The sequence below is a fragment of the Harpia harpyja genome, chromosome 1, assembly GCF_026419915.1.
Source record: "Harpia harpyja isolate bHarHar1 chromosome 1, bHarHar1 primary haplotype, whole genome shotgun sequence".
Lineage (NCBI taxonomy): Eukaryota > Metazoa > Chordata > Aves > Accipitriformes > Accipitridae > Harpia > Harpia harpyja.
The window spans coordinates 93775771-93796011 of record NC_068940.1 but is presented as its reverse complement, the minus strand read 5'-3'; the positions used below and the strand labels follow the sequence as shown (position 1 = coordinate 93796011).

Sequence of the window (20241 nt, the reverse complement as noted above, 5' to 3'; positions counted from 1 at the left end):
TGGGCTGTTAGCTTGGGTTACTTGTTGAAACTAATTGTTTAAATCATGATTATATGACTGAAACCTGAGATACAAACACAGGAATTAGAAAGTTTGGATTTCAGTCTCAATTGTATCCTCATAGCAAACCACTGTTTGTTAGTTATTTTTAAGAAACTATAGGGAAGTAGTATCAAGTTTAACCCTTTGAAGCCTGCAAGAGGTTTGTATGTTATGTGTCAGTGAGGCTGTATATTGAGATTGTATACTGTTTATATACATCATTTTAGTCACTGGAACAGGATCAATCTTAATACACATTATACTAATATGTAAAAAGATTTTCTAAACTAAAAGGTTTATTTTATGAAAATTAACAGAGGATATAACAATAATATATTACCTTAAAGGTTTACTGTATCTTAGTTAAAAGCATACTTCAGGAAGCTCTGTTCAATTAGGTACCTATTTCAAAATTAAATAATAAATTAGATTATGGAGAAATTAAGAGGATTCATGCTGGGATTTGAAATTAGTGAGGCTCTGAAAAACAGAAAAATCTTGTCTAGATGATTCAGAATGCCTTACCAGCAATGGCGAGGTGGCGTCTGGGATAAAAAGAAAGTCAAGACGAGGTAAAAAGATGTAAGAGCCATCTCAGTGAGATAGTCAAGGGTACATTGGTTGATACTATTAATGTTTCAGGCCAATGGAATGTAACTGCTAAAACGGGTGGGTTGAATGTAGCAATATTCACTTTTATCCCTCTGGCTTTTGATGTCCTACTAGTCTGAAAGTCATCTGCATAAGGGCTGTGCAAAATTGTGGGTGTATCATTGTTTCAGACATGCCTCACAGTATCTTTTCAGTACCTCTCATTAGAGTATGTATGTTTTTATCTTCATGGTTTCTTACCACGTACTGCTGATATGTAAGGAGATCAAAGATCAAAGCCCAGGACAGTATTTCTGCCTGTAATTGAATACAATTGAGAGTAATTCGTGGGTGCAGCCTTATAAAAGTGTCCTTGTTTTAGGAGTTGAAATTCTGCCCCAAAACTTCATTAAGATTAGGCAGATTGCTACAAGGTGTTTATATAAATCAATTGCTCATCTGTTGCAAAGTTAATGTTTTGTAGCAAATTCCATGGTGAAATCCTTTCTCTGCCATTTTTGGGACCAACAACCTGACTTCATCTAAGGAAAGACCAAAAGAAAATAAGTATCTCTCATCTTTTCTCCACAGATGTGAGCTAAAAATTGCTTGGTAACCAGGGGATTATGCAAGAGGGATAGGGAGGGTATGAGTAGCTAGGGATTTCTGAAAAAACAGCCAGAAAGCCCTAGCAAGCCTTGGAAATAAAGAATTAAATTGGGAAACATGTGGAGATGTACTTGGTTAGTGGAGGAATGAAGCTAGAAAGCTGGTCAATACAAAAATGTTTTTTGCATAATGTCTTGAGTTTTTCATTCATTATGGGGTGGGGTTTTTTTGTTATTTATTTGAAGACTCAGAGCAACAGTGATCAATAGTAGGAACAATAGGTCTCTTTAAAGTTGCCTATTCCTGGGTGGGAATAAAAAATGGACCAAATGTGAAAGGTGTCAGTGGATATTTATAATGCACAATGCTTTTGCTCTTACTTCCCTTCTTCCAATCGACTTTGCTTTGGATAAGTGTGATACTCCAGTTGTACAGAACTAATTTTCCTCAGCTGCACATTAATAAGTCACACACATTTTTTAATTATTATTATTTTTGAAATTATTTTGCATTGCTTTCCTTTATTCTCCTTGGTTCTGCCTCAATCCCTATTTATTTCTCGTCTGTGTACTTTTCAGGTCTTTGAGATTTCTAATCTTGCAATTTTTATTTCTGTGCCTACTCTGATCTTTGTGCTATTAGTTGTGAGGTTTTAGTCTCCAAGTGTCAAGGACTTGATAGTAGAAAGCAAAGCAAAAAAAAAAACAACAAAAAAAAGCATGATGAAAGCAGGGAAGCTATAGAAATGAGAGAAGTGAAATACAAGTCTGTTTTTAATTTGAAGGCAAAATGATTGTAGGGTTTTTTCGTTGTTATGTCTTTGTGCGGAAATAGAAGAAAAATGCACCTTTGAAATTAAAAAAAGAAAAAAACCCTTGAAAATGGAAGGCCTGAAATAAAATTTATATGTAGACCCCAAAAGAAAAAGCCTAATTTATCAACACATTATTAACTCTCAGGCGTCACATTCATGTCACTGTTACTTTGAAATGGTTTACAGTAATATTGTGCCACTTGGATGCAGTAGTTAGAGTCTTCATAGATGTAATAAAAGAAAACCTTGAAAATTAGGTTTTTTTAATTTATTTGTGGCCTGAAATCCTTGAGAGAGTTATTTCTTACTACCCATATAGGAAAGCATATGACTTCATATTTTGCACACCATTACAGAATACAGATTCTCATATTCTCATTCTTGAATTTCTATATGAGGAGTTTCTGTAACTTGCTAAGCTCGCAGAATTTAAGCTTTGCTCTCCAGTTATCCATAAGAAATGCAAATTGCTAATGCAGCTTCAGCTTCTATCCAGTAACTGTGCCCTGGTGAAAACAGTAGTGCTGTTTTTACCTTCGGTTTTGCTGACGATCAGAACAGGCGCTCCGTTTACTCCTGAAGCAAGGAAATCTCCTGTATCTTGGTTGAAAGATTGTTTCACCCAGCCACGAGTTTGTGCCATTTGTATAGCTGATGGCAATATGGAACAGATGCACCTATTTCTAAACATGGTGATTATTTGGAATGTAGGAGATTGACCGTATATGTGAAAACTAGTAATTTATCATTATTACATTTCTGTTTCTAAGCATAATTATCTTAATCTTGTTACAGAGCATTGAAATGAACTGTTAATTATGCTATGTAAAACATCTGCCAATTAATTTTTCCTCATACTCTTTGAAAGTCAATAGTGTTTCAGTAATATTTTGCTTTTACAATTGTCATTCACTGTTTGTTTTCTGAATTCAGAACGAGCAAGTTAACTTTCATGTAAGCATAATGCTAGAAAAATAATAATTATCATATAAGTAAGTATTTTCTAGGGAGTGCAGTCTGTTGGTAAAAAGAGTTTCAAAGTTAGGATTCAGGATTTCATTTCGTGATTGTTGCACTCAACAGCATGGGAAAGCTTCAGTTTTCTGTTCTCATTTGTTTTTCTGTCAAATTGCTGTGAGCGAGCACAATGTTCATAACTGACATAACAGGAGCGGTTGGTGTGTTGGAACAATATATAAATGTTTAGCAGCCCTGGTAGAAATTGCAAATAGGATTGCTTTTTATTTTCTTCTGAACTTGAACATCTGATACTCCTGCTATTATCTAAATTTCATTTTAATCACCGTGTTTTTTTCAGAATCCAAGGATAATGTCATAGCTAAACCTATCAGCATTTTTGGGTTCAATTGCTGTTCTTGCCATAGACTTTTCTGTGTGATTGTGAGTAAATTAGCTAGCTGCTCCTTTTATGCAAGAATTCATCACCTATAGGAATGGGGTGATGCCACCAGTGTCAGAGGCATTTTGTAAGAGCTAATGCATAATTATTTTTGTACACTTCTTCTTTGCAACTTTTTGTGTTATGAGAGGTATACTAGCAAATGCCTAGAAAGACATAATTTATATTGATTAATGGATGGAAAATTCTTGGATCTTAATCTTGGGGAAAAAAGCGCTGTCAGTGTTGAGCTGTAGGACGTTGGTGTTCTGAGTGTGTGTGTTTGTTTTTTACTTTTGGTGAAAAGCTCTTTGTATTACTTCAAGATACGTAGTCACTGGGTACGTATCCATAGCCGTTTTTTAAAAAGCTGTAAGTTAAGCTCCCACCACTTCATATTTAGCACTTACACAGAACTTCAGCTTTTGTAGCAGCTTTGTATCAGTCAGTTGATGCAACTCTTCCTTCACACAGAATCTTCTTTGGAGAACAGTGTAGAGCTTCATCAATTTCCATTGCTGCAGTAGGTGATCCAAATGTCTAAAAATTGAGCTAAGATAGTACATTGACTAATATCAGCCTACACCAACAGCAGTGCTGATATCATTAGATAAAGAGTGGTTTTGTCAAAAGAGAAGTTTGGCTGATGATTAAGCCGATGCTGTTATTTCCTCCATGGTGTTTAGGAATACTGCAAATAACTGGTGCTGATTATTTTTATACCTTTTTTATCTTCTAATGGTGTGAGGCATAAGGGCAATTACAATATTTTTAAAAGCCTTTTTTTAGTGCTGTTTTGAGTGGTTTCAGATTATATTTTTAATAAAGTTACAACATAAGAAACAAGTCACTGGCCATATGAAAGAAAGAGGTAGTGAATGTGTGATCTACAGGATACCATTGTGTTTACAGTCTTTTACAATAGGAGGTTCTCTAGCATTGAATAGCGCGTTCTGGGGCATTAATGAGTAGAGCTGAGACATTAATTCCTAGTGAATAATTAATACAACAGTTGAGCGACTGTGTTTGTGAATGCTCTTTGAGTAGTCTGAATTTCCTGGAACGTTCAGTGGTAATCCACATAAACTTCTGTGTAATGCTGTGCTTGGGACTGACCCTCAGGCTCATAGTTTTGACTTCATCACCTGCAGGTGATTTTTCTGGGCTGCAGTGTGGCACGCCCAAGCTGGCTCTGTGCAGCACTGTGGGGCAGCTTTAGCTGTTTTCTCAAAGCTTGCGTTGATAACACTTGCTGGCCAATTGCCAGTTTCGTGGAAGGTGATGTACATGTCCCTCCACTGAGGTTTTGTAACAGGGCTGCCTCAGTGCCACCGTTGCAGAGTCATCTTGAAGCCACACTGGTTTGCACATTATTCACCATTATTATACTATTTCCTACATACCGACCTTACATTATTTTGGATTATAAGAGTCGACTGTGTAAGGCATTTACAATTCAAACAACAGATTCAGGGTGCGAGACCGAAAGGGGCCACCAGGTCCTTTAGTTGGTCATCTGCTAGCACAGGCAATAGGGTCATCGGGTTCTTTCAAACACTTGTCCCAATTTGTGTGAGTGCAAAGTTCACATTGTTGCTTAAAATTCCTGTTTAAACCTCTGGAAACTCATTGGGTGTGTGCAAAGCTTGTTTTACTGCACTGTTGGCTTTAGACTCTTGGTGTTGATTCTTCCTTGCTATTAAATCCAGGGAAAATAGCGAGATGAAGTGGTTTGCCACTGTTGCCTGAAAGTCTGCAGCAGAAGTAGGAGTAAGACACAGGTCAGTCCCAGTGCCCTGTGGCCCCCATTGGCTCATGTGGAACGTGTTTCTCGCCATGGACTTCTACAAAGGCATGCTTTCCCTTTCAACTTTGTTTTTCTGTCTGGCTTTCCCAGACACTCTCTACCTGTTTCTTTGGTCTTTCAGGTCTTGTACATCCAATAGGCCAGTGAGACAAGTAAAAAATTTTTAGGGAGCTGTGTCATTAGTGTGTTGGGCATTGCAGTTTTTCTTCAACAAGGGATAGTGCAGAGAGCTGTAGCTTTATAGGCTCCTTTGGCAGAGCAGACACCTGCTGTGTATCTAATCCCTTGGTTTTCACTTCTCTAGGATAAGCATCTTGTACAGAAAAGGGGTTAGCGTTACAATCGCGTATTTGTTTCAGAACATACAGTAGCAGCACAAAGTTTGAGTAGGAACAACAGTTTGGAACAGGGTATGTTGGCCTGAATAAAGTACAGTCATTATGGTAACAGCAACAGACTTGTCCCTGTGTGAAGTTCTGAGATGCATAACCAACAAAATATTTTTAGCGGTCTGATGAGTTGATTTGAAACGTAGAATCTCAACTGCTTAAACCAGTTTCTATGACAGCCCAGATCAGAGTGTTAGCATTAGGGAGAATAATGTTAGCATAGGCAAGCAATGGCCGCCTTCTAGAGATAAATAACAAACACATGGATGTACTTAAACATGGGCTTTTGCAAAGCTTTGATTTTAATACTAAATGAAAATCACATGCTAGAATTTTTGTGCTTTGGAAAACATTTAATTTTTTCCTAAACCATTTTTTAATCCATCAAAAGCATTAAACTGAAGACATTTTTGAATGTGGAACATGTTTTTTGATACTAAATTAAATCCTTAAAATGGACGTAACTGGAAATGTAACGGGCCTGTTTTGCAGTATTTTCGTGAGCTAGCATTTCTGCATATAAATACGTACCAAAGTTAATCCACATATAATATGCAAAAAACTTCTCCTTGATGGGATTAAAATTAAAGCAGACCACACTTCCCATAAAATCTCAGAATTCAGATGTAGGTTTTGATATTTAGCAGCTGCTGTTTGATTTGAACAAGAGTGCAGTCTTTGCCAGATGTGACATATTAACTTAGCTAATATGAATAATGAGTCTCAGTGTATATGTGCAAATAAGATTCATTAGTGTTTATGTAACATATGGGAGATATTAAAATACTTAACCTAGGAAGAGTTAGAAAAAGAAAGCAAGCATAAGAATTTTAGTTGTTTAGTTGGCTTAAGCCCTGTATCATTTTATAATTAGGTAAGTAGACACTTCAGGCCCTCGTAACCTGTAATGCAACACATGATTGTTTGATTTACAAGAAAAAAAAAAAAAAAAAAAGATGAAAGGCCTTGTTGTATTTCAGGAGCAAACCAGGCTGGAGTGTGCATGTCACTGTTGGATCAGTAGCCAGGCTTTTCTCTGCCGGAGGTCCGGTTTTAAATCTGATTGAGCTGCTGTAGTTATTTATCTTCAGTGCCTATCCACGGCAGGATGCCTCAGCTCTCAGTTATTCCTCCAGAGGAGAGGCCTCAACTGAAGTTAGAGAGGTGTGTTACAGGCCACCTACATTGCTCTGTTTTCAGTACCTCCAGCAGTAATACATCTTCATTTTTATAAGTACTAAACATCACCCCCCACAAAACAGTTGTTGACCAAGGAAGCTCTTTTGTTTCCTTAGAGCTGTTCGATTTATGTTCTATATTTGTATATGTGATGGCATATGATGAAAGTGAGTCATCATCTTTTGGTGTATCTCAGTTTAGAAGGTGGCCTGATATGACAGCAATGTCACCCACCCAACTTGAAGGACAAAACAATTTCACTCATCTCTGATGTCAAAAATGTCTTTGCACAACAGCTAAGTGAAATCTCTCTCTTGCGTATATCACACGTGTTTTAAAATAAGAATTCTATTTTATTATAGTAATACTGAGACAAATATTACTGGTTTCCCAATGTATAGGAGTTACGATTTCTTAGTATTGCGGGTACCTTGTGAGAAAGAAGGAAATAATGAGTGCTGTATTAAAATCTTCTAAAGATTGAAAATATCCTGGAAAAGGCTGTGATGTTAGGTTGGAATTCCCCATTATTGGAACCAAATGACTAAACCTGGGATTTTGCAGTTGTCAGTCCTTTTGCTTTTACAGCCTACACATACTAGACCTGGTGAGCTCTTACGTCCGTGGGACTTCAAATTCATCTTTCAAGAACTTGAGATTTTCTGTCTGGACAAATTCAAAAGAAAGACGACACATTTGTGAGGCAAAAGGTTGATAGGTTAACAAAATAATAATTAAACATAGGCTAACAGGCTTAGGGCTGTGATGTTAGAAGGCTGGACACAATGGCATTTGGGGGCAGGTAAAGTGAGCAGTGTAGATAAGGTCATTGGAGGTGTTAGGTAGGGTTTGTGCTATAGTTACCTAATTTATCACATGAATTTCACCATTGTGGTATATATAAGGGTGTGTTTGTATGTATACAAGCATATATACATGTGCATACAAGAGCCCTGTAAATGTTTTCGTATACATGTTTTCATATACATAACTTGGAAATATAGGTTACCCTTTAAGAAGGGGGATGCAGTGCTGCTTTAATTGCTTCTGTGAAAGGAAACAGGAGTGCATTGGTTTTTTGCTGGGAGTCCCATGATTAACTTATTTCTTTTCTCTATACATAATCACAAAGTAACCTGCAGACAAGTTTCAGTGACTTAATAGCTGCTGAGAAGACAGCATGTCTAAGCTTGCAAGAGAATAAACTTCGCTGGAGAGAATGCAGCTGGATTTGTAGCTGCAGCAAGCCACTTCGGAAACTTGTCCCAGCTTGCTTGAAAATTGCTTTCCCTGTTAGGTGGGAGGAGGTTTTTCTTTGCTGTTAGGTTTCTTTTTTCACCAACCTCATGCTGTTTACTCACCAGCTGAACCCTGATGAGATTTTATAAAGGGAAGAAGTCCCAAGCAAGAAATTTCTTCATAGTATTTAAAATATAAAAGGATAGAGAGGAGATACTGTTACTAATATGATAAGTTCATTGCACTCTTAGTGTCAAGGTCCATTTTAAGGTTGTTTATAAAATTAAGTCAGGTTTTATGATCAGATCAGAAACCAATGTTATGCAGAAGAGAAAAATAATTTCCCCCTTGTTTATCTTATGGTTTTTTTTAATCTCTGTATATATCGAAGCACTGCCATAAGTTTAATCTAGTTGGGAAGTTTGTCTTTAAATTTACAAGATATTTATGCTGTATTTAAAAAGTGAGAAACTTATCTCAAATGTCATTTAGCATAAATTGATGCTAAGTATGAATTTGAAGCAAGAAAAAAAAGACACCTACATATTTTATCACCAATCGAATTTTTATTGCAAATTACATACTTGAGCAGTTTCATTCATCCAGCCGAAGTCATAGCAGATGACCTTTTCCTCAGCAGACTCTGTCTGAACAGAATATTGTTCTGTTGTTAATTGTTTTGGACAGTGTGTGAAAAATCTTAAGGGAGTTGAATTTTGTTGTTCAGGGTTCACAGTACATAATTTTGCTTGCATGTTTACTGCTGGCCTGTCAAAAGTATTTGATGGAGTAAATTTCTCCCACAGATCAACTAATCATGAAAACAGTGTTGAGGTGTTTGATTGACATAGTGAAGCTGTTAATTTAGAGTGTATCAAGATCAAATGGAAGTTATTGCAATTAGGAAGTGATTGTGTTCTCAGTTGAAATTTTTAAATGCTGCATTTTAGATTTTTGTGCATTTTTATGCTGTCTCATTGGATGTATTAGGGAATTTATATGGTTTGTTACATTTAGATACTTAATGTTCAACACAACTTCAGCACAAATTTTACTTTTTTATAATAGCTGATATTTGACTGATTGTGAAGAGTCGCTGTACATGTAATGTTTCTGTACTCTAAAAGGCTTTGGGGAACAAAGGATTCAGCCAGTCTGAGGTTTTGGTGGTTTATTTTTGTTTTTACAACTTTAGTTCAAAATATTATGGTATCAGGCTAAAGTCTTCCTGCTTATTTCTCTGAGAATGGCTCCTTTATGACATGCTTAGAGGTTCCTGATCGCTATATAGTTCTGATCCAAGGTTTGTATGTATGAAGTTGTATTCAGTATATCATATCTAGTAAGACCTTCTTTGGTACCATGGTGTGGCACAAATGTTAGAGTGGGTATTTTCATATCCATAGTCCTTGAATCTTAATGGTTCAGTTATTCTTGAAAGCCACATTTTTCTCCTAAGTATTCTTAGAAAAAATGGTGGCACATCAAAAAGGAATGCTTGTTCTTTCTATTGCTTTCTCTTTTTAAAATCTACGTTCAGGCATATGGTACTGACAGATGACACACAGATTCTAGAGGGCAGAAGGCTTCTCATGTCCCTAAAATTGCGGACACAGGTCTGGGGGTGAAACAAGCTGGCTTAGTTGAAAAAGCTGTGGATACTCGATGAAGCCTTAGCCCAGTAATGGTAATTTTTTTCTTTGGATGAGTTGAGCAATTTTCTCATGGCTTCAATAGTTATGTTCCAGTGCTGAGGCTGCTGTTTCTCATTTTTTCATGAGCATGAGCTACTCATGTGCAGCTGCCAAGGAGTAGTTTGCTCCAGGTTTAGTCCTTAAGTTTCACCTGCTCATTCAGGTGTCTGTGGCCTGATACTAGCCTCTTTCCTTATTCAAGGTTGTAGAAAACAAGCAAGCAGAAGCCTCACATTAAAAATAATGCTGAGCTGATAATGCATCTATTTGGTCTCACTGAAGAGAAGTAGCGTAGAGGCCATTAGCCAAGTCCTTGGGGATGCTTACTGAGACGCTCTCTCCAATTGACCCTTTGGCATACAGAAGTGCACCTGATGGGGACAGGCTGTGCAGGGAAGCAGTTTAGTTCTCTGTCCTGGAAGGGAGATCGCTGTGGCTGAAGTTCTTGCAGATTTTTTAGAAGATTAGAAAATACTGGGGGGGGGGGGGCACTGGTTGTATATTTATGATAATAGTAGTAAAGAAAAATCCAGTAAGTTTATGTGCTTCCTTGGATTACTCATACATCCTACCTTGGCTTTATCTCCCTTTTGGCTCGCAAGCTTTTATTCCTCCTACTATTTATTAAGGAATATGAAAGTGATAAGTGTTCCAGAAACTAAAAGGTAACGTGCATCTCTCTCAGATTGTTTTATTCTGCAGCCACCTGACAAAAGATGCATTCAAATGTATGCTGTAACTAGTGCTTCTGTGACCCAAGCAGGAAAACTAGGGTTGGAATTTTCCCCAAATTTGGGAAATATTTTTTAGATCCAGTATTTTTCCATGGATACAGTGCACTTTTCCATTCCTGACAGCTAGCACAGATCATGCTGTTTCGCGTGACCAAGAGATGTATTTGGATGTATTTTTTTTCATAAAAAATGAGCCAGCCTAGCTATGGCACTTAGATAGGGGGTGTTAATTTTTTTTTTTTTTTAATTGATGAAGCATTATGCTTTGTTATAAACAAAAGATGGTTAGAGATGAGCAAATAGTGTCTAGTGCAAGGGAAAGGGTTGGTGAACACATTAAGGTTCATGCTTTTAACCAAGCGGGAAAAGATAGAGCTCCTGTTTCTCTTCCCTCGGCTGTTCTGGTTCTCTCAGCAGTCTGACTGCTTTCCCATGTGACATTTTCACATTGCATTTCTAGGTCAACGGTGACACAGCTAGCATGCTTGTGCCCAAATTGATCATCTCAGTCTGCTGTACTCCACATGGCTTTCACATCCATCTTTGCCGTAGTCTGTGTTTGAATTTCAGAAGAGCCTGTCAGCTTTGCATTTCCTCAGGTCTTAAAAAACAGAGACAGCTCAGCAGGCGCACGTTAACTTCTCATGTGTCTTGTCCTACTCCAAGTATCTGGGAGTAGGAGAAAAATAGGAGTGAGCTTTGCAAATAGATGAGAGTGACATGGGAAATGTCGGTATAATATCAGTGTTGGTAAAGGAGGTGATGTATTTGCTTAGATTATGAAAAAATTGGCCAGATTAATTCTTCCAGAGAAGAACTGCCGACTGTTGGACATTAGTGGGCACCTTCTGATGGACGTTCTCCTACTCTTTCTCCTTCACGTAGGTGAGAAAAAAACAGCACAGTTGGGTTCATGAGCATCTTTCTGGAGGCCAGACAAGGGGACCACTGCAGAGAATTGCCTTTAAGGCCATGACTTCTTTCTTTAGTTGATAAAGTTATAACCAAAGGTGGTTATAACCGCTTTGTTATAACTGAAAGATGGTCAGAGACAAGTGGACAGTGTCTACCGCAAGGGACAGGGCTGGTGAACTGCCCATCCCTCCCATTCCTCATGAGCACTGCTCCTCAGGGCCTGACCCTTTTCTTTCCCGGGTGCTGTGCCTGTGCCTGCTGCCCCCACGAGTGCCACCGCTCTGGGAGGACACCGCAGGGCCCCCGCTCCAGCCTGCTGGCACCCTGAGCTCCGCGAGAGGTAAAGTGAGAGGCCAGTCACCTGCACTTGCACGGCATTTGGGTGCATGGAAAGGTGTCGCTGAGCAGCTCCTTGCTGGGGACTCTGGCGGGCCTGGGGCTATAATTCCAGGTGTTCAAAACCCTGGAACCAGCCATTGTCCCAGCCAGGCTAAAACTGGGTTTGGAGGACAGTGAAGAACCAAAGATGTGGGTAGAGGGACAGAGGTGAAGGGCAGAGCCAGGAAAGAGAGGAAAACTGGCACTCAGAGCTGGATTTCATGCTAAGCCTGGCAATAGCAGAGAGATGTGCGGTTGCAGATCTCAGCTGTGTAATCTTCTGTTTCTCCTAATACAGCTAGTTTTAAACAAAATGAGGTGAATGAGTAATTTTTTAATTTAATTTTCTTGCGCTTAGTTTCTCCCCATGACTGCGAAGCTACCATAGATGATGATGCTATTTTAAAAATTCTGTAGGTTTGCAAATAAGAATATATTTCTGATATGGCTTTCTTTTGGCTAATGAAATAGTAGCTTACACGTGAGTTGGTATTAATGGCACATGAAGTAATGACACACGATTCAATTATTCTACTAGACAGAGAAACACTTAGACACATATGTAAGATATTTCTGAATCTAGGCGTCAGTGTGGGTGAATGAAAATACACTATTTGTGCATGTTTCTTCAAACAATTACTGTGGAAAATATTGTGGCATTGTAGTTAAAAGCAGGGTTTTTTTAATGGTAATAGCTGTAGAGGGAAGAGAATTCCCGAGGAGAAATGCTCTTCTATAATCCCATGGTAATCTTCCCGACAGAAAGCAGAAGAGGAGGAGCTTGTCCTCACACCTGATGGCACCAGGGAATTCCTGACATTTGAAGTTCCACTGAATGACTCTGGATCAGCTGGACTTGGTGTGAGTGTCAAAGGTAACCGGTCGAAAGAAAACCATGCCGATTTAGGAATCTTCGTCAAGTCCATTATTAACGGTGGAGCAGCATCCAAGGTAAGAGGGAACATCTGTGTACTTTGGTCTTCCTTGGTTTTCCATAAGGCTGTTTTGAAAATAACCACAGATTCAAGAATGAGATTGCTCTGTAACTAGCTTTTTCCAATTACACCATCAGAGGTAATATTTAGATTTCTACTCAGATTCACATGTTTGCGCATCCCAGGATTTAAACAGCCCTTACAGATTGTGGGGAAGGATACAAGCCATCTCTTATACTGTTCAATTAGTATGCTATTTGTGCAAACAGGTTGTGATAGTAGCTTGCAGTCCAAATCTGTAATTGAAACAGACATTTCCTACAATGGCTGCAATGGAAGCTATTATACAAGTGTTCATTTGGCCAGAAACTATTAGGACTAAGCATAGATGTTTGATTATTTTTCTTTTGTTTTTTTCCTCTCTCCAGCAGACTAAACTTTTGTGCGTGTTTTGCGTAACTAGCTATAAACTTTCCTTTTCCAGGATGGCAGGCTTCGAGTGAATGATCAACTTATAGCAGTAAATGGAGAATCATTATTGGGCAAAACAAATCAAGATGCTATGGAAACCTTAAGGAGGTCCATGTCCACTGAAGGAAACAAACGGGGAATGATTCAGCTTATTGTGGCGAGACGAATAAGTAAATGCAACGAGGTAATATGCTTTTGATAATGGGACTGGGAGTTTTTACTTCTAAGGTATTTGTGTTTATAGGAGATGTCACGTTTCCTCTGAGACCTGGAAAATAATATTTGAGAAGCTAAAGAAAGAGAGAATTACAAAATGATCTGAATTTCAGTGTTAGACATGCTAACCTTATTGCCAATCAATAAAGTTTTTCTTTTGAGTATTTTCATCAATGAATAACAGGAAGCACTGAATAAAACTGTATTGATTTTGTAATTGCATCCCACTGTTTACGTGATTTTTGCTCTTTGGAGTTTTTTATGTAGGTCTATTGAATCTTTTGTTTATAGAGTTAAGTGTTAACTGACTTGTTTCTTTGTCACTTTCAGGTTTTTTAATTAAGTGTAGAGCTTTTGCATTTCATTATTATATTTCATCTAAGCAATTGAACGTTCCATGTAAAGATTCTGCAAAACTTGATGCAAATAATTCTGTTATTTTGGATTTAAAATATGTTGTGTCTTGGCCTTCATTGCAGGGAATTATGAAATACTGAATTCACGGTGAAGTGGTGATTCTTTTTCTGCTATTTGCAACTTCTCTCTCCTCCAGTGCAATGTTAATGTGTTAATGTTTTGAAACATATTAATGGTTTCTAATAGTTTATCTTCTAGATTAATGTAAAATATGCTATATAGTAGGAGTATGTGGGCATATGATACTGAGAAGGACTGCAGATGCTGTGGAGGACTGAATTAGACTTCAAAATGATTTTGACAAATTGGAGAAATGCACTGAGTTAAATAGGGTGCAGCTGAATGATGGGTCAGGGAAGCATCTGTTCTTATGACATCTAAAAGTCATTCTTTTATTCTTGTTAACACCAGTAAGATCTTATTGGGAATGTTATTTCTTGAGCATCATGCTTCAAAAATGATGTGCACAAATTGGTTTAGTACTGCTGATCCTGTCTAGGGGGAAAAGGAATGGTGTGTTTTTTAATGCATAAAATTGATCTTTAAAAAATTCCAATCCATAGTGAATTATAAAATCATGTTTGAAAAAGACACTAGCCTCTCTAGAAGTATTAAGTTCCTCTTGATTCACTGCTTATACACAGCTTTAATACACATACACACATGTTTATATATACACACTGCTGGAAAGCCAGCTTGGATGCACATGGTTTCTCACTTGGTGTTGAAGGAATTCTGGCCTTTTCATATTTGGTGATGTCCTGTTCTAGCCTTAATTCTGAACTTGGACTCCAGACTGTCATTTGGAGATTGTTCCTTATTCCTACCCAATTTCAGATGCATTTTATATGTTACTAAATAAAAAGGGTGAAATATTTTAGATTATTTCTGTGTTTAGTATAATTTTTTCGAAAAGGATGTAGAAAGTGTTCACTCTTGTTTTAGTGAAAGTCTTCTACATCAAATGTATCAAGACAGTGTTTGTAAACATGATGGAGTAAATCCAGCGATGATGAACCAAAGACATTGCTCCTTAAATTCGATAGAATTTTTGCCTGTTCAAGTTAAGATTAGTTTGGTGCCCCACATCTCTTTGACATTTAGTGTGATTTATATTGCAGAAATCACATGGCAAAAAAGGCACAGCTCAGTCTACAGTATGTGTGCTCCAAGATGAAAGAACGGATGTTAGAACCAGATTTTGATACACTGAAATGTATCTGTAGAGGGAGCAGGATGGGGAGCTGTGTCTGTCTGGGCCTACTATACAATTTTTTATGCATTTTCCCAAATCCTTAATAAGCTACTGAGATGAGCCATAATGATTTGGGAAAGTGACGATATGCAATTATTGGTGTAGTGATCATGTTTACAAAATAATTTTTGTAAGTATTTTTTCCTCAGGAATTACTGCTTTCGTATATCCAAAGGAAATACGATGTATATACTGTTTGCATATTTTAATATGATGAAAGCACAACTTGCATGGACATAAAGCTATTTACCTGCTGAGCTGGCAGTATTCAAGAAACCAGTTTTCTGAAAGTCTTGCAATGCCAAGACTTCAATGAAATGAAAAGTGAAGAGAGAATTTTTTTTTTTGGCACTTTGCAATTAAACTCTACTTTCTTACTCAAGAATTGGACGGTTTTAAACTTTAGATATTCTTAATCTGATATAATACTAATAAGCTATGATAATATTATTTATGTATCTTGCATGAATACCATATATGAGTGTGGTATTCAGTCAGCTTAGCCCCTAACTGATGGATGTGTGGACTAAGACTCAGTTGGAGAGCAGCATTGTGCAACAGAGCATTGCAGTGATATTCACTTTCCCATGGAGCATCAGATACTGGCCATGTCTGGCAGCCTCAGCTATATTATGCTTAATTCAGCAATGTAGATTACTTAGATGCAGTGGTACGCAAGTTGTCCCCTTCAAGTACTCCTGTAGCTGCCACCAGCCTAGTATACAGTCTCAGCAAAGATTTTTAGCATTAGAACAAAAAATAAATTACATCTGACTGGCGGCAAATTCAGGAGCTTGCAGATTAGAAGTAAAAGCTCAGAAGGGCAGACCCTATCTTGATAAATCACACCTTTTACCGGTGTGGAATTGTAGAATCATAGAATTGTTTAGGTTGGAAAAGACCCTTAAGATCATTGAGTCCAACCATTAACTTAACACTGCCAAGTCCATCACTAAACCATGTCCCTAAGTGCTACGTCTGCACTTCTTTTAAAAACCTCCAGGGATGGTGACTCAACCACTTCCCTGGGCAGCCTGTTCTAATGCTTGACAAACCTTTTGGTGAAGAAATTTTTCCTAATATCCAATCTAAACCTCCCCTGGCACAACTTGAGGCCATTTCCTCTCGTCCTATCACTTGTTAGTTGGGAGAAGAGACCGACACCCGCCTCACTACAGCCTCCTTTCAGGTAGTTGTAGAGAGCGCTAAGGTCTCCCCTCAGCCTACTTTTCTCCAGACTAAACAACCCCAGTTCCTCAGAAATGGGGTTTTACTGTTTTTTCTTAAAGACAGAAATGTTTACCTTTTGAGAAGGTATTTTCCTGGTGTTTCTATGCTTTTCTCTCTCTTTTGGTTCTCCAAAGGAGTCACCATAAAATAACAGCAACAAAAAAGATCCTGTTCAACTGATTTCTTTCCTGTGCTGATTCTGCATTGTATGTTCTCACTTTATGGACAAAAATATAGCTTACACTCTTGTTAGTCTTGCAGAACCAGAGGTAAGTGGAACGAGCTTGATTATATTCCCTTTGTGCATCGCCAACAGCAGTGTTCATTCTGCTCCATTCCAGTGGCATGGTCAGTCCTGCATCATGATGCGAGGTCAGGACTCGGCGCCCTGAGATTCCCTGCCATGCCACAGAGCAGCTACAAGTGTTTCGGAAGGGGAATCTGTACAAGGGGTGATAATGCCAATGCTCAACATATGGATGACAAAAGCATTTGCTATCTGGATGTTAAAAAACCAACATCAAAAAGAACAAAAAAAAAGAAGACTTTTTTTTTTCCCCTAGCTTCAAGTCCAGTGATAGTTTTGCATTTGCAAAATCAAACTGAGTTCTTTTGAGATAGATAGGCAACCCAGTCTGCTTTTTTCTTCAGTAAAATTGAGTTTGAATTGGATTTTAAGAAAGTTAGTAGTATGAATACTGTTCTTTTGTTTTTAATATTCATTTTCATAATCAGCCCTAAGAATTGCGGGGTGGGGGGGATTCATTTGACAGCATGTCCTGGTTTCAGCTGGGATAGAGTTAACTGTCTTCCTAGTAGCTGGTACAGTGCTATGTTTTGAGTTCAGAGCGAAGAATGCTGATAACACTGATGTTTTCAGTTGTTGCTCAGTAGTGTTTAGACTGATGTCAAGGATTTTTCAGCTTCTCATGCCCAGCCAGTGAGAAAGCTGGAGGGGCACAAGAAGTTGGCACAGGACACAGCCAGGGCACCTGACCCAAACTGGCCAACGGTGTATTCCATACCATGTGACGTCCCATCCAGTACAGAAACGGGGAAGTGGGGGGCAGGGATTCGCCGCTCGGGGGACTGGCTGGGTGTCGGTCGGCGGGTGGTGAGCAATTGCACTGCGTATCATTTGTACATTCCAATCCTTTCATTATTGCTGTTGTCATTTTATTAGTGTTATCATTATCATTATTAGTTTCTTCTTTTCTGTTCTATTAAAGCGTTCTTATCTCAACCCACGGGTTTTGCTTCTTTTCTCGATTTTCTCCCCCATCCCACTGGGTGGGGGGGAGTGAGTGAGCGGCTGCGTGGTGTTTAGTTGCTGGCTGGGGTTAAACCACGACACAGCATGGTTCTGCAGAGTGCCATTTCTCTGTGTTTCAATTCACACCTGAATTTTCATGTGCTTTTTGTATTTTGGTTGCTGTCTAGAAGAGAGGACGGCTCAATCTCTGTTGTCCTGGGTTTAGAGAGGCAGGGACAGTTGCCTCCAATGTGCTGCAGAGGAGCTGTTTCTTTGTCAGAAAGCTTCAAAAGTCAAAGTCTGCTTAACTTGAGCTTGAAAGTGTTTCAAAAGTTTGTGAAGTGACCTCTGATACTCCTTTTTCATGCCAGCAGTATTCTCATTTGCTTCACCAGTTCTCATGTTGTAGACTAAGCCTCCAAAGCAATTATAGTAACAATAAAAATGTACATAAACACCATAAGAGTATTATCTTGTCTTCAGAGAGGTAGTGAGGAGATCATTTACATCATCAGCACTTACATAACTGTAAACTCAAAAAAGACCACAAAGAAGGTAAAAAGCATTTTTATGCTGTTGTGGTTTTACTGAACTGAAGAGTTGCCTGTAGAAAGAATTTTCATTGACTCACCAGGAGATAGAGTATAATCTATCCAGGTCTTTGAGTGAATTATCTCGTAGTAAATATTGATATAAGCATGGAGTGAATGGTAGTTATGAATGAGCTCCAAGCCAAAACTGTGTATCTGAGTTTTTCTCCTGCTTGCATTACGTCTACACAGAGTATAGTAATATAGTTAATTCTGTAAGCTGCACTACTACAAAACTTGCAAAGCTTTGTTTAATATCTCAGCCACTCCAGAGAAAATCACACAGTGAATATTTGATGGATGTTGTTAGATTAATGTAACAAAAACATTTAGTTTGGGATTTGGATATATCTAAGTTCCCCCCCCCCCCCCTTCAAAAAAGTTAAATATACTGTTCTAATCTATGTTTTCAACTTTCAGCCTTGCCCTCTGTGATCAGCATTGTGTGTTGACTCTTCAACTTTCCTATATAAGCACAGAGAGACTTTAAGGTACATTTCCAAAGTTGTGCAGACAGTGGCAAAAATGGGAAGAATAACAATAGTATTGACTTGATACTCATATACAGCTAGTATTTAACACCTCAGTTTTAAGAAGACGTGGCCATCAGCTTTTTAGATCTTTAACTCAGGCTTGACATTTTTTAAATTACTAAGATTTAAGGAGAAACACTGGAGCTCCTTGCGCTGTGTTCTGGTAATTAGTGATATTTTTATGATTAGCCTGTATGGGCACAGAGCTGCTGGCTGTATGGCTGTAATGCGTACGTAGCGCATAGGCACGCCTGTCAGGCAGATCCGTGCAGCTGGAGGTAGTATGTGCTGATTCAAGAAAATAAAGGTAATTGTTACTTTTGGAATCCTGCTCTTTTCAGTCCTGCAACCTGGACAGCTTAGAGGCACAGATTGCTTGTCTGCACTCTGTTCATGTCTCACGCAGGCAGCACTTGTCTGCCATTAAGAGAGAGAGCATCACCATTTTCCTCAAAATGAGAGATTTCAAGGGTTTTTCTTGTCTATCTCCCTTTTTTGACAGAATTAATGTCTTGCCAAACCTGCCTGAAATGAAGGGTTTCAAATGATTAGCAGATCCCTACATTTCTTTCTGCATGCCTGTTCGTCTTTGCTCCAGTTGCTGAGTTGAAAATGGAGCAAACCATGAAGCAGAGAAACAGTCATGAATTCAGACCATGTAAGGACCTAATCGACTGTTTAAATAAAATGACTGGTAGACAGATCAGTGAGAGAGACTTTGCAAATGAGTGGTTTCATTATAAAAGAAAGGAAACAAGCAAACATCTTTTTTTTCTGGTATGTGTGGAAGTATAAAACATTGAGCATCATTTTTCCCTGCGTGCATTACCTAGTTACCTATTTTGAAATTGATATAACAGGTTTCTTTTTTTCTTTTCTTGCTAGATTAGTTTTGTGATGACCTTCTGGAGTTCATTTAACTATCAAAAAGGCTTTAGCACCTTCTCCAAACACAATGCTTTCACTGTTCACTCCCTTCTCCAAGTCACTGATAAAGCTGCTCATCAGCCTAAGCTGTTCCCAGCTCTGATCCATGGGGGAACCTACATCTGGCTCTTCTCCATCCTGAAGATTAATCTTTGTGTCCAATCCTTTAGCCAGATTTCAACCCAGAAAATGAAAACTTAGTCCAGTCCCATGAAAACTTAGTTTCTTTAACGCCTTTGATATGAAGCCTTGGTAGAGGCTTTTTGAAAATGCAAATACATCATGTCCATTTTATTGCCAGAGAGTTCAGTGGCACCTTTGTGCAACTCCAGCATCCCAGTGAGGCAGGATTTCCCCATGAATGTCTGCCTTCTCCACGGACCCATGTCCATCATGCTCAGTGATCTTACTCTTTATTGTAGATGCCACCATTTTATCTGGAAGGAGGTCAGATGCCTGGCCTGTAGTTCCCAAGATCCCCTCTAGGTATACAGGCAACCCCCAGTCCTCTGGCACCGTGGCCATTTGTAAACAGTATGTTGAACATTTTGGCCAGCAGTTATGCAATTTCATGTTTGAGTTTCTTCAGGGCTTTTGGGAGAATGCCATCCAACCTGGGTGACAT

General features: G+C 38.5%; 1 protein-coding gene across 2 annotated transcripts in view; it reads left to right on the top strand.

Moving 5' to 3' along the window:
* The window catches only part of PARD3 (par-3 family cell polarity regulator), a 464571-nt gene that overhangs the window by 268553 nt on the left and 175777 nt on the right, over window positions 1-20241 (top strand). For both annotated transcript variants that reach the window (XM_052805974.1, XM_052805967.1), the window contains exons 13-14: window positions 12553-12741; window positions 13210-13380. In XM_052805974.1, the coding sequence (XP_052661934.1) occupies window positions 12553-12741; window positions 13210-13380 (360 nt within the window). The remainder of the gene's footprint in view (window positions 1-12552; window positions 12742-13209; window positions 13381-20241) is intronic.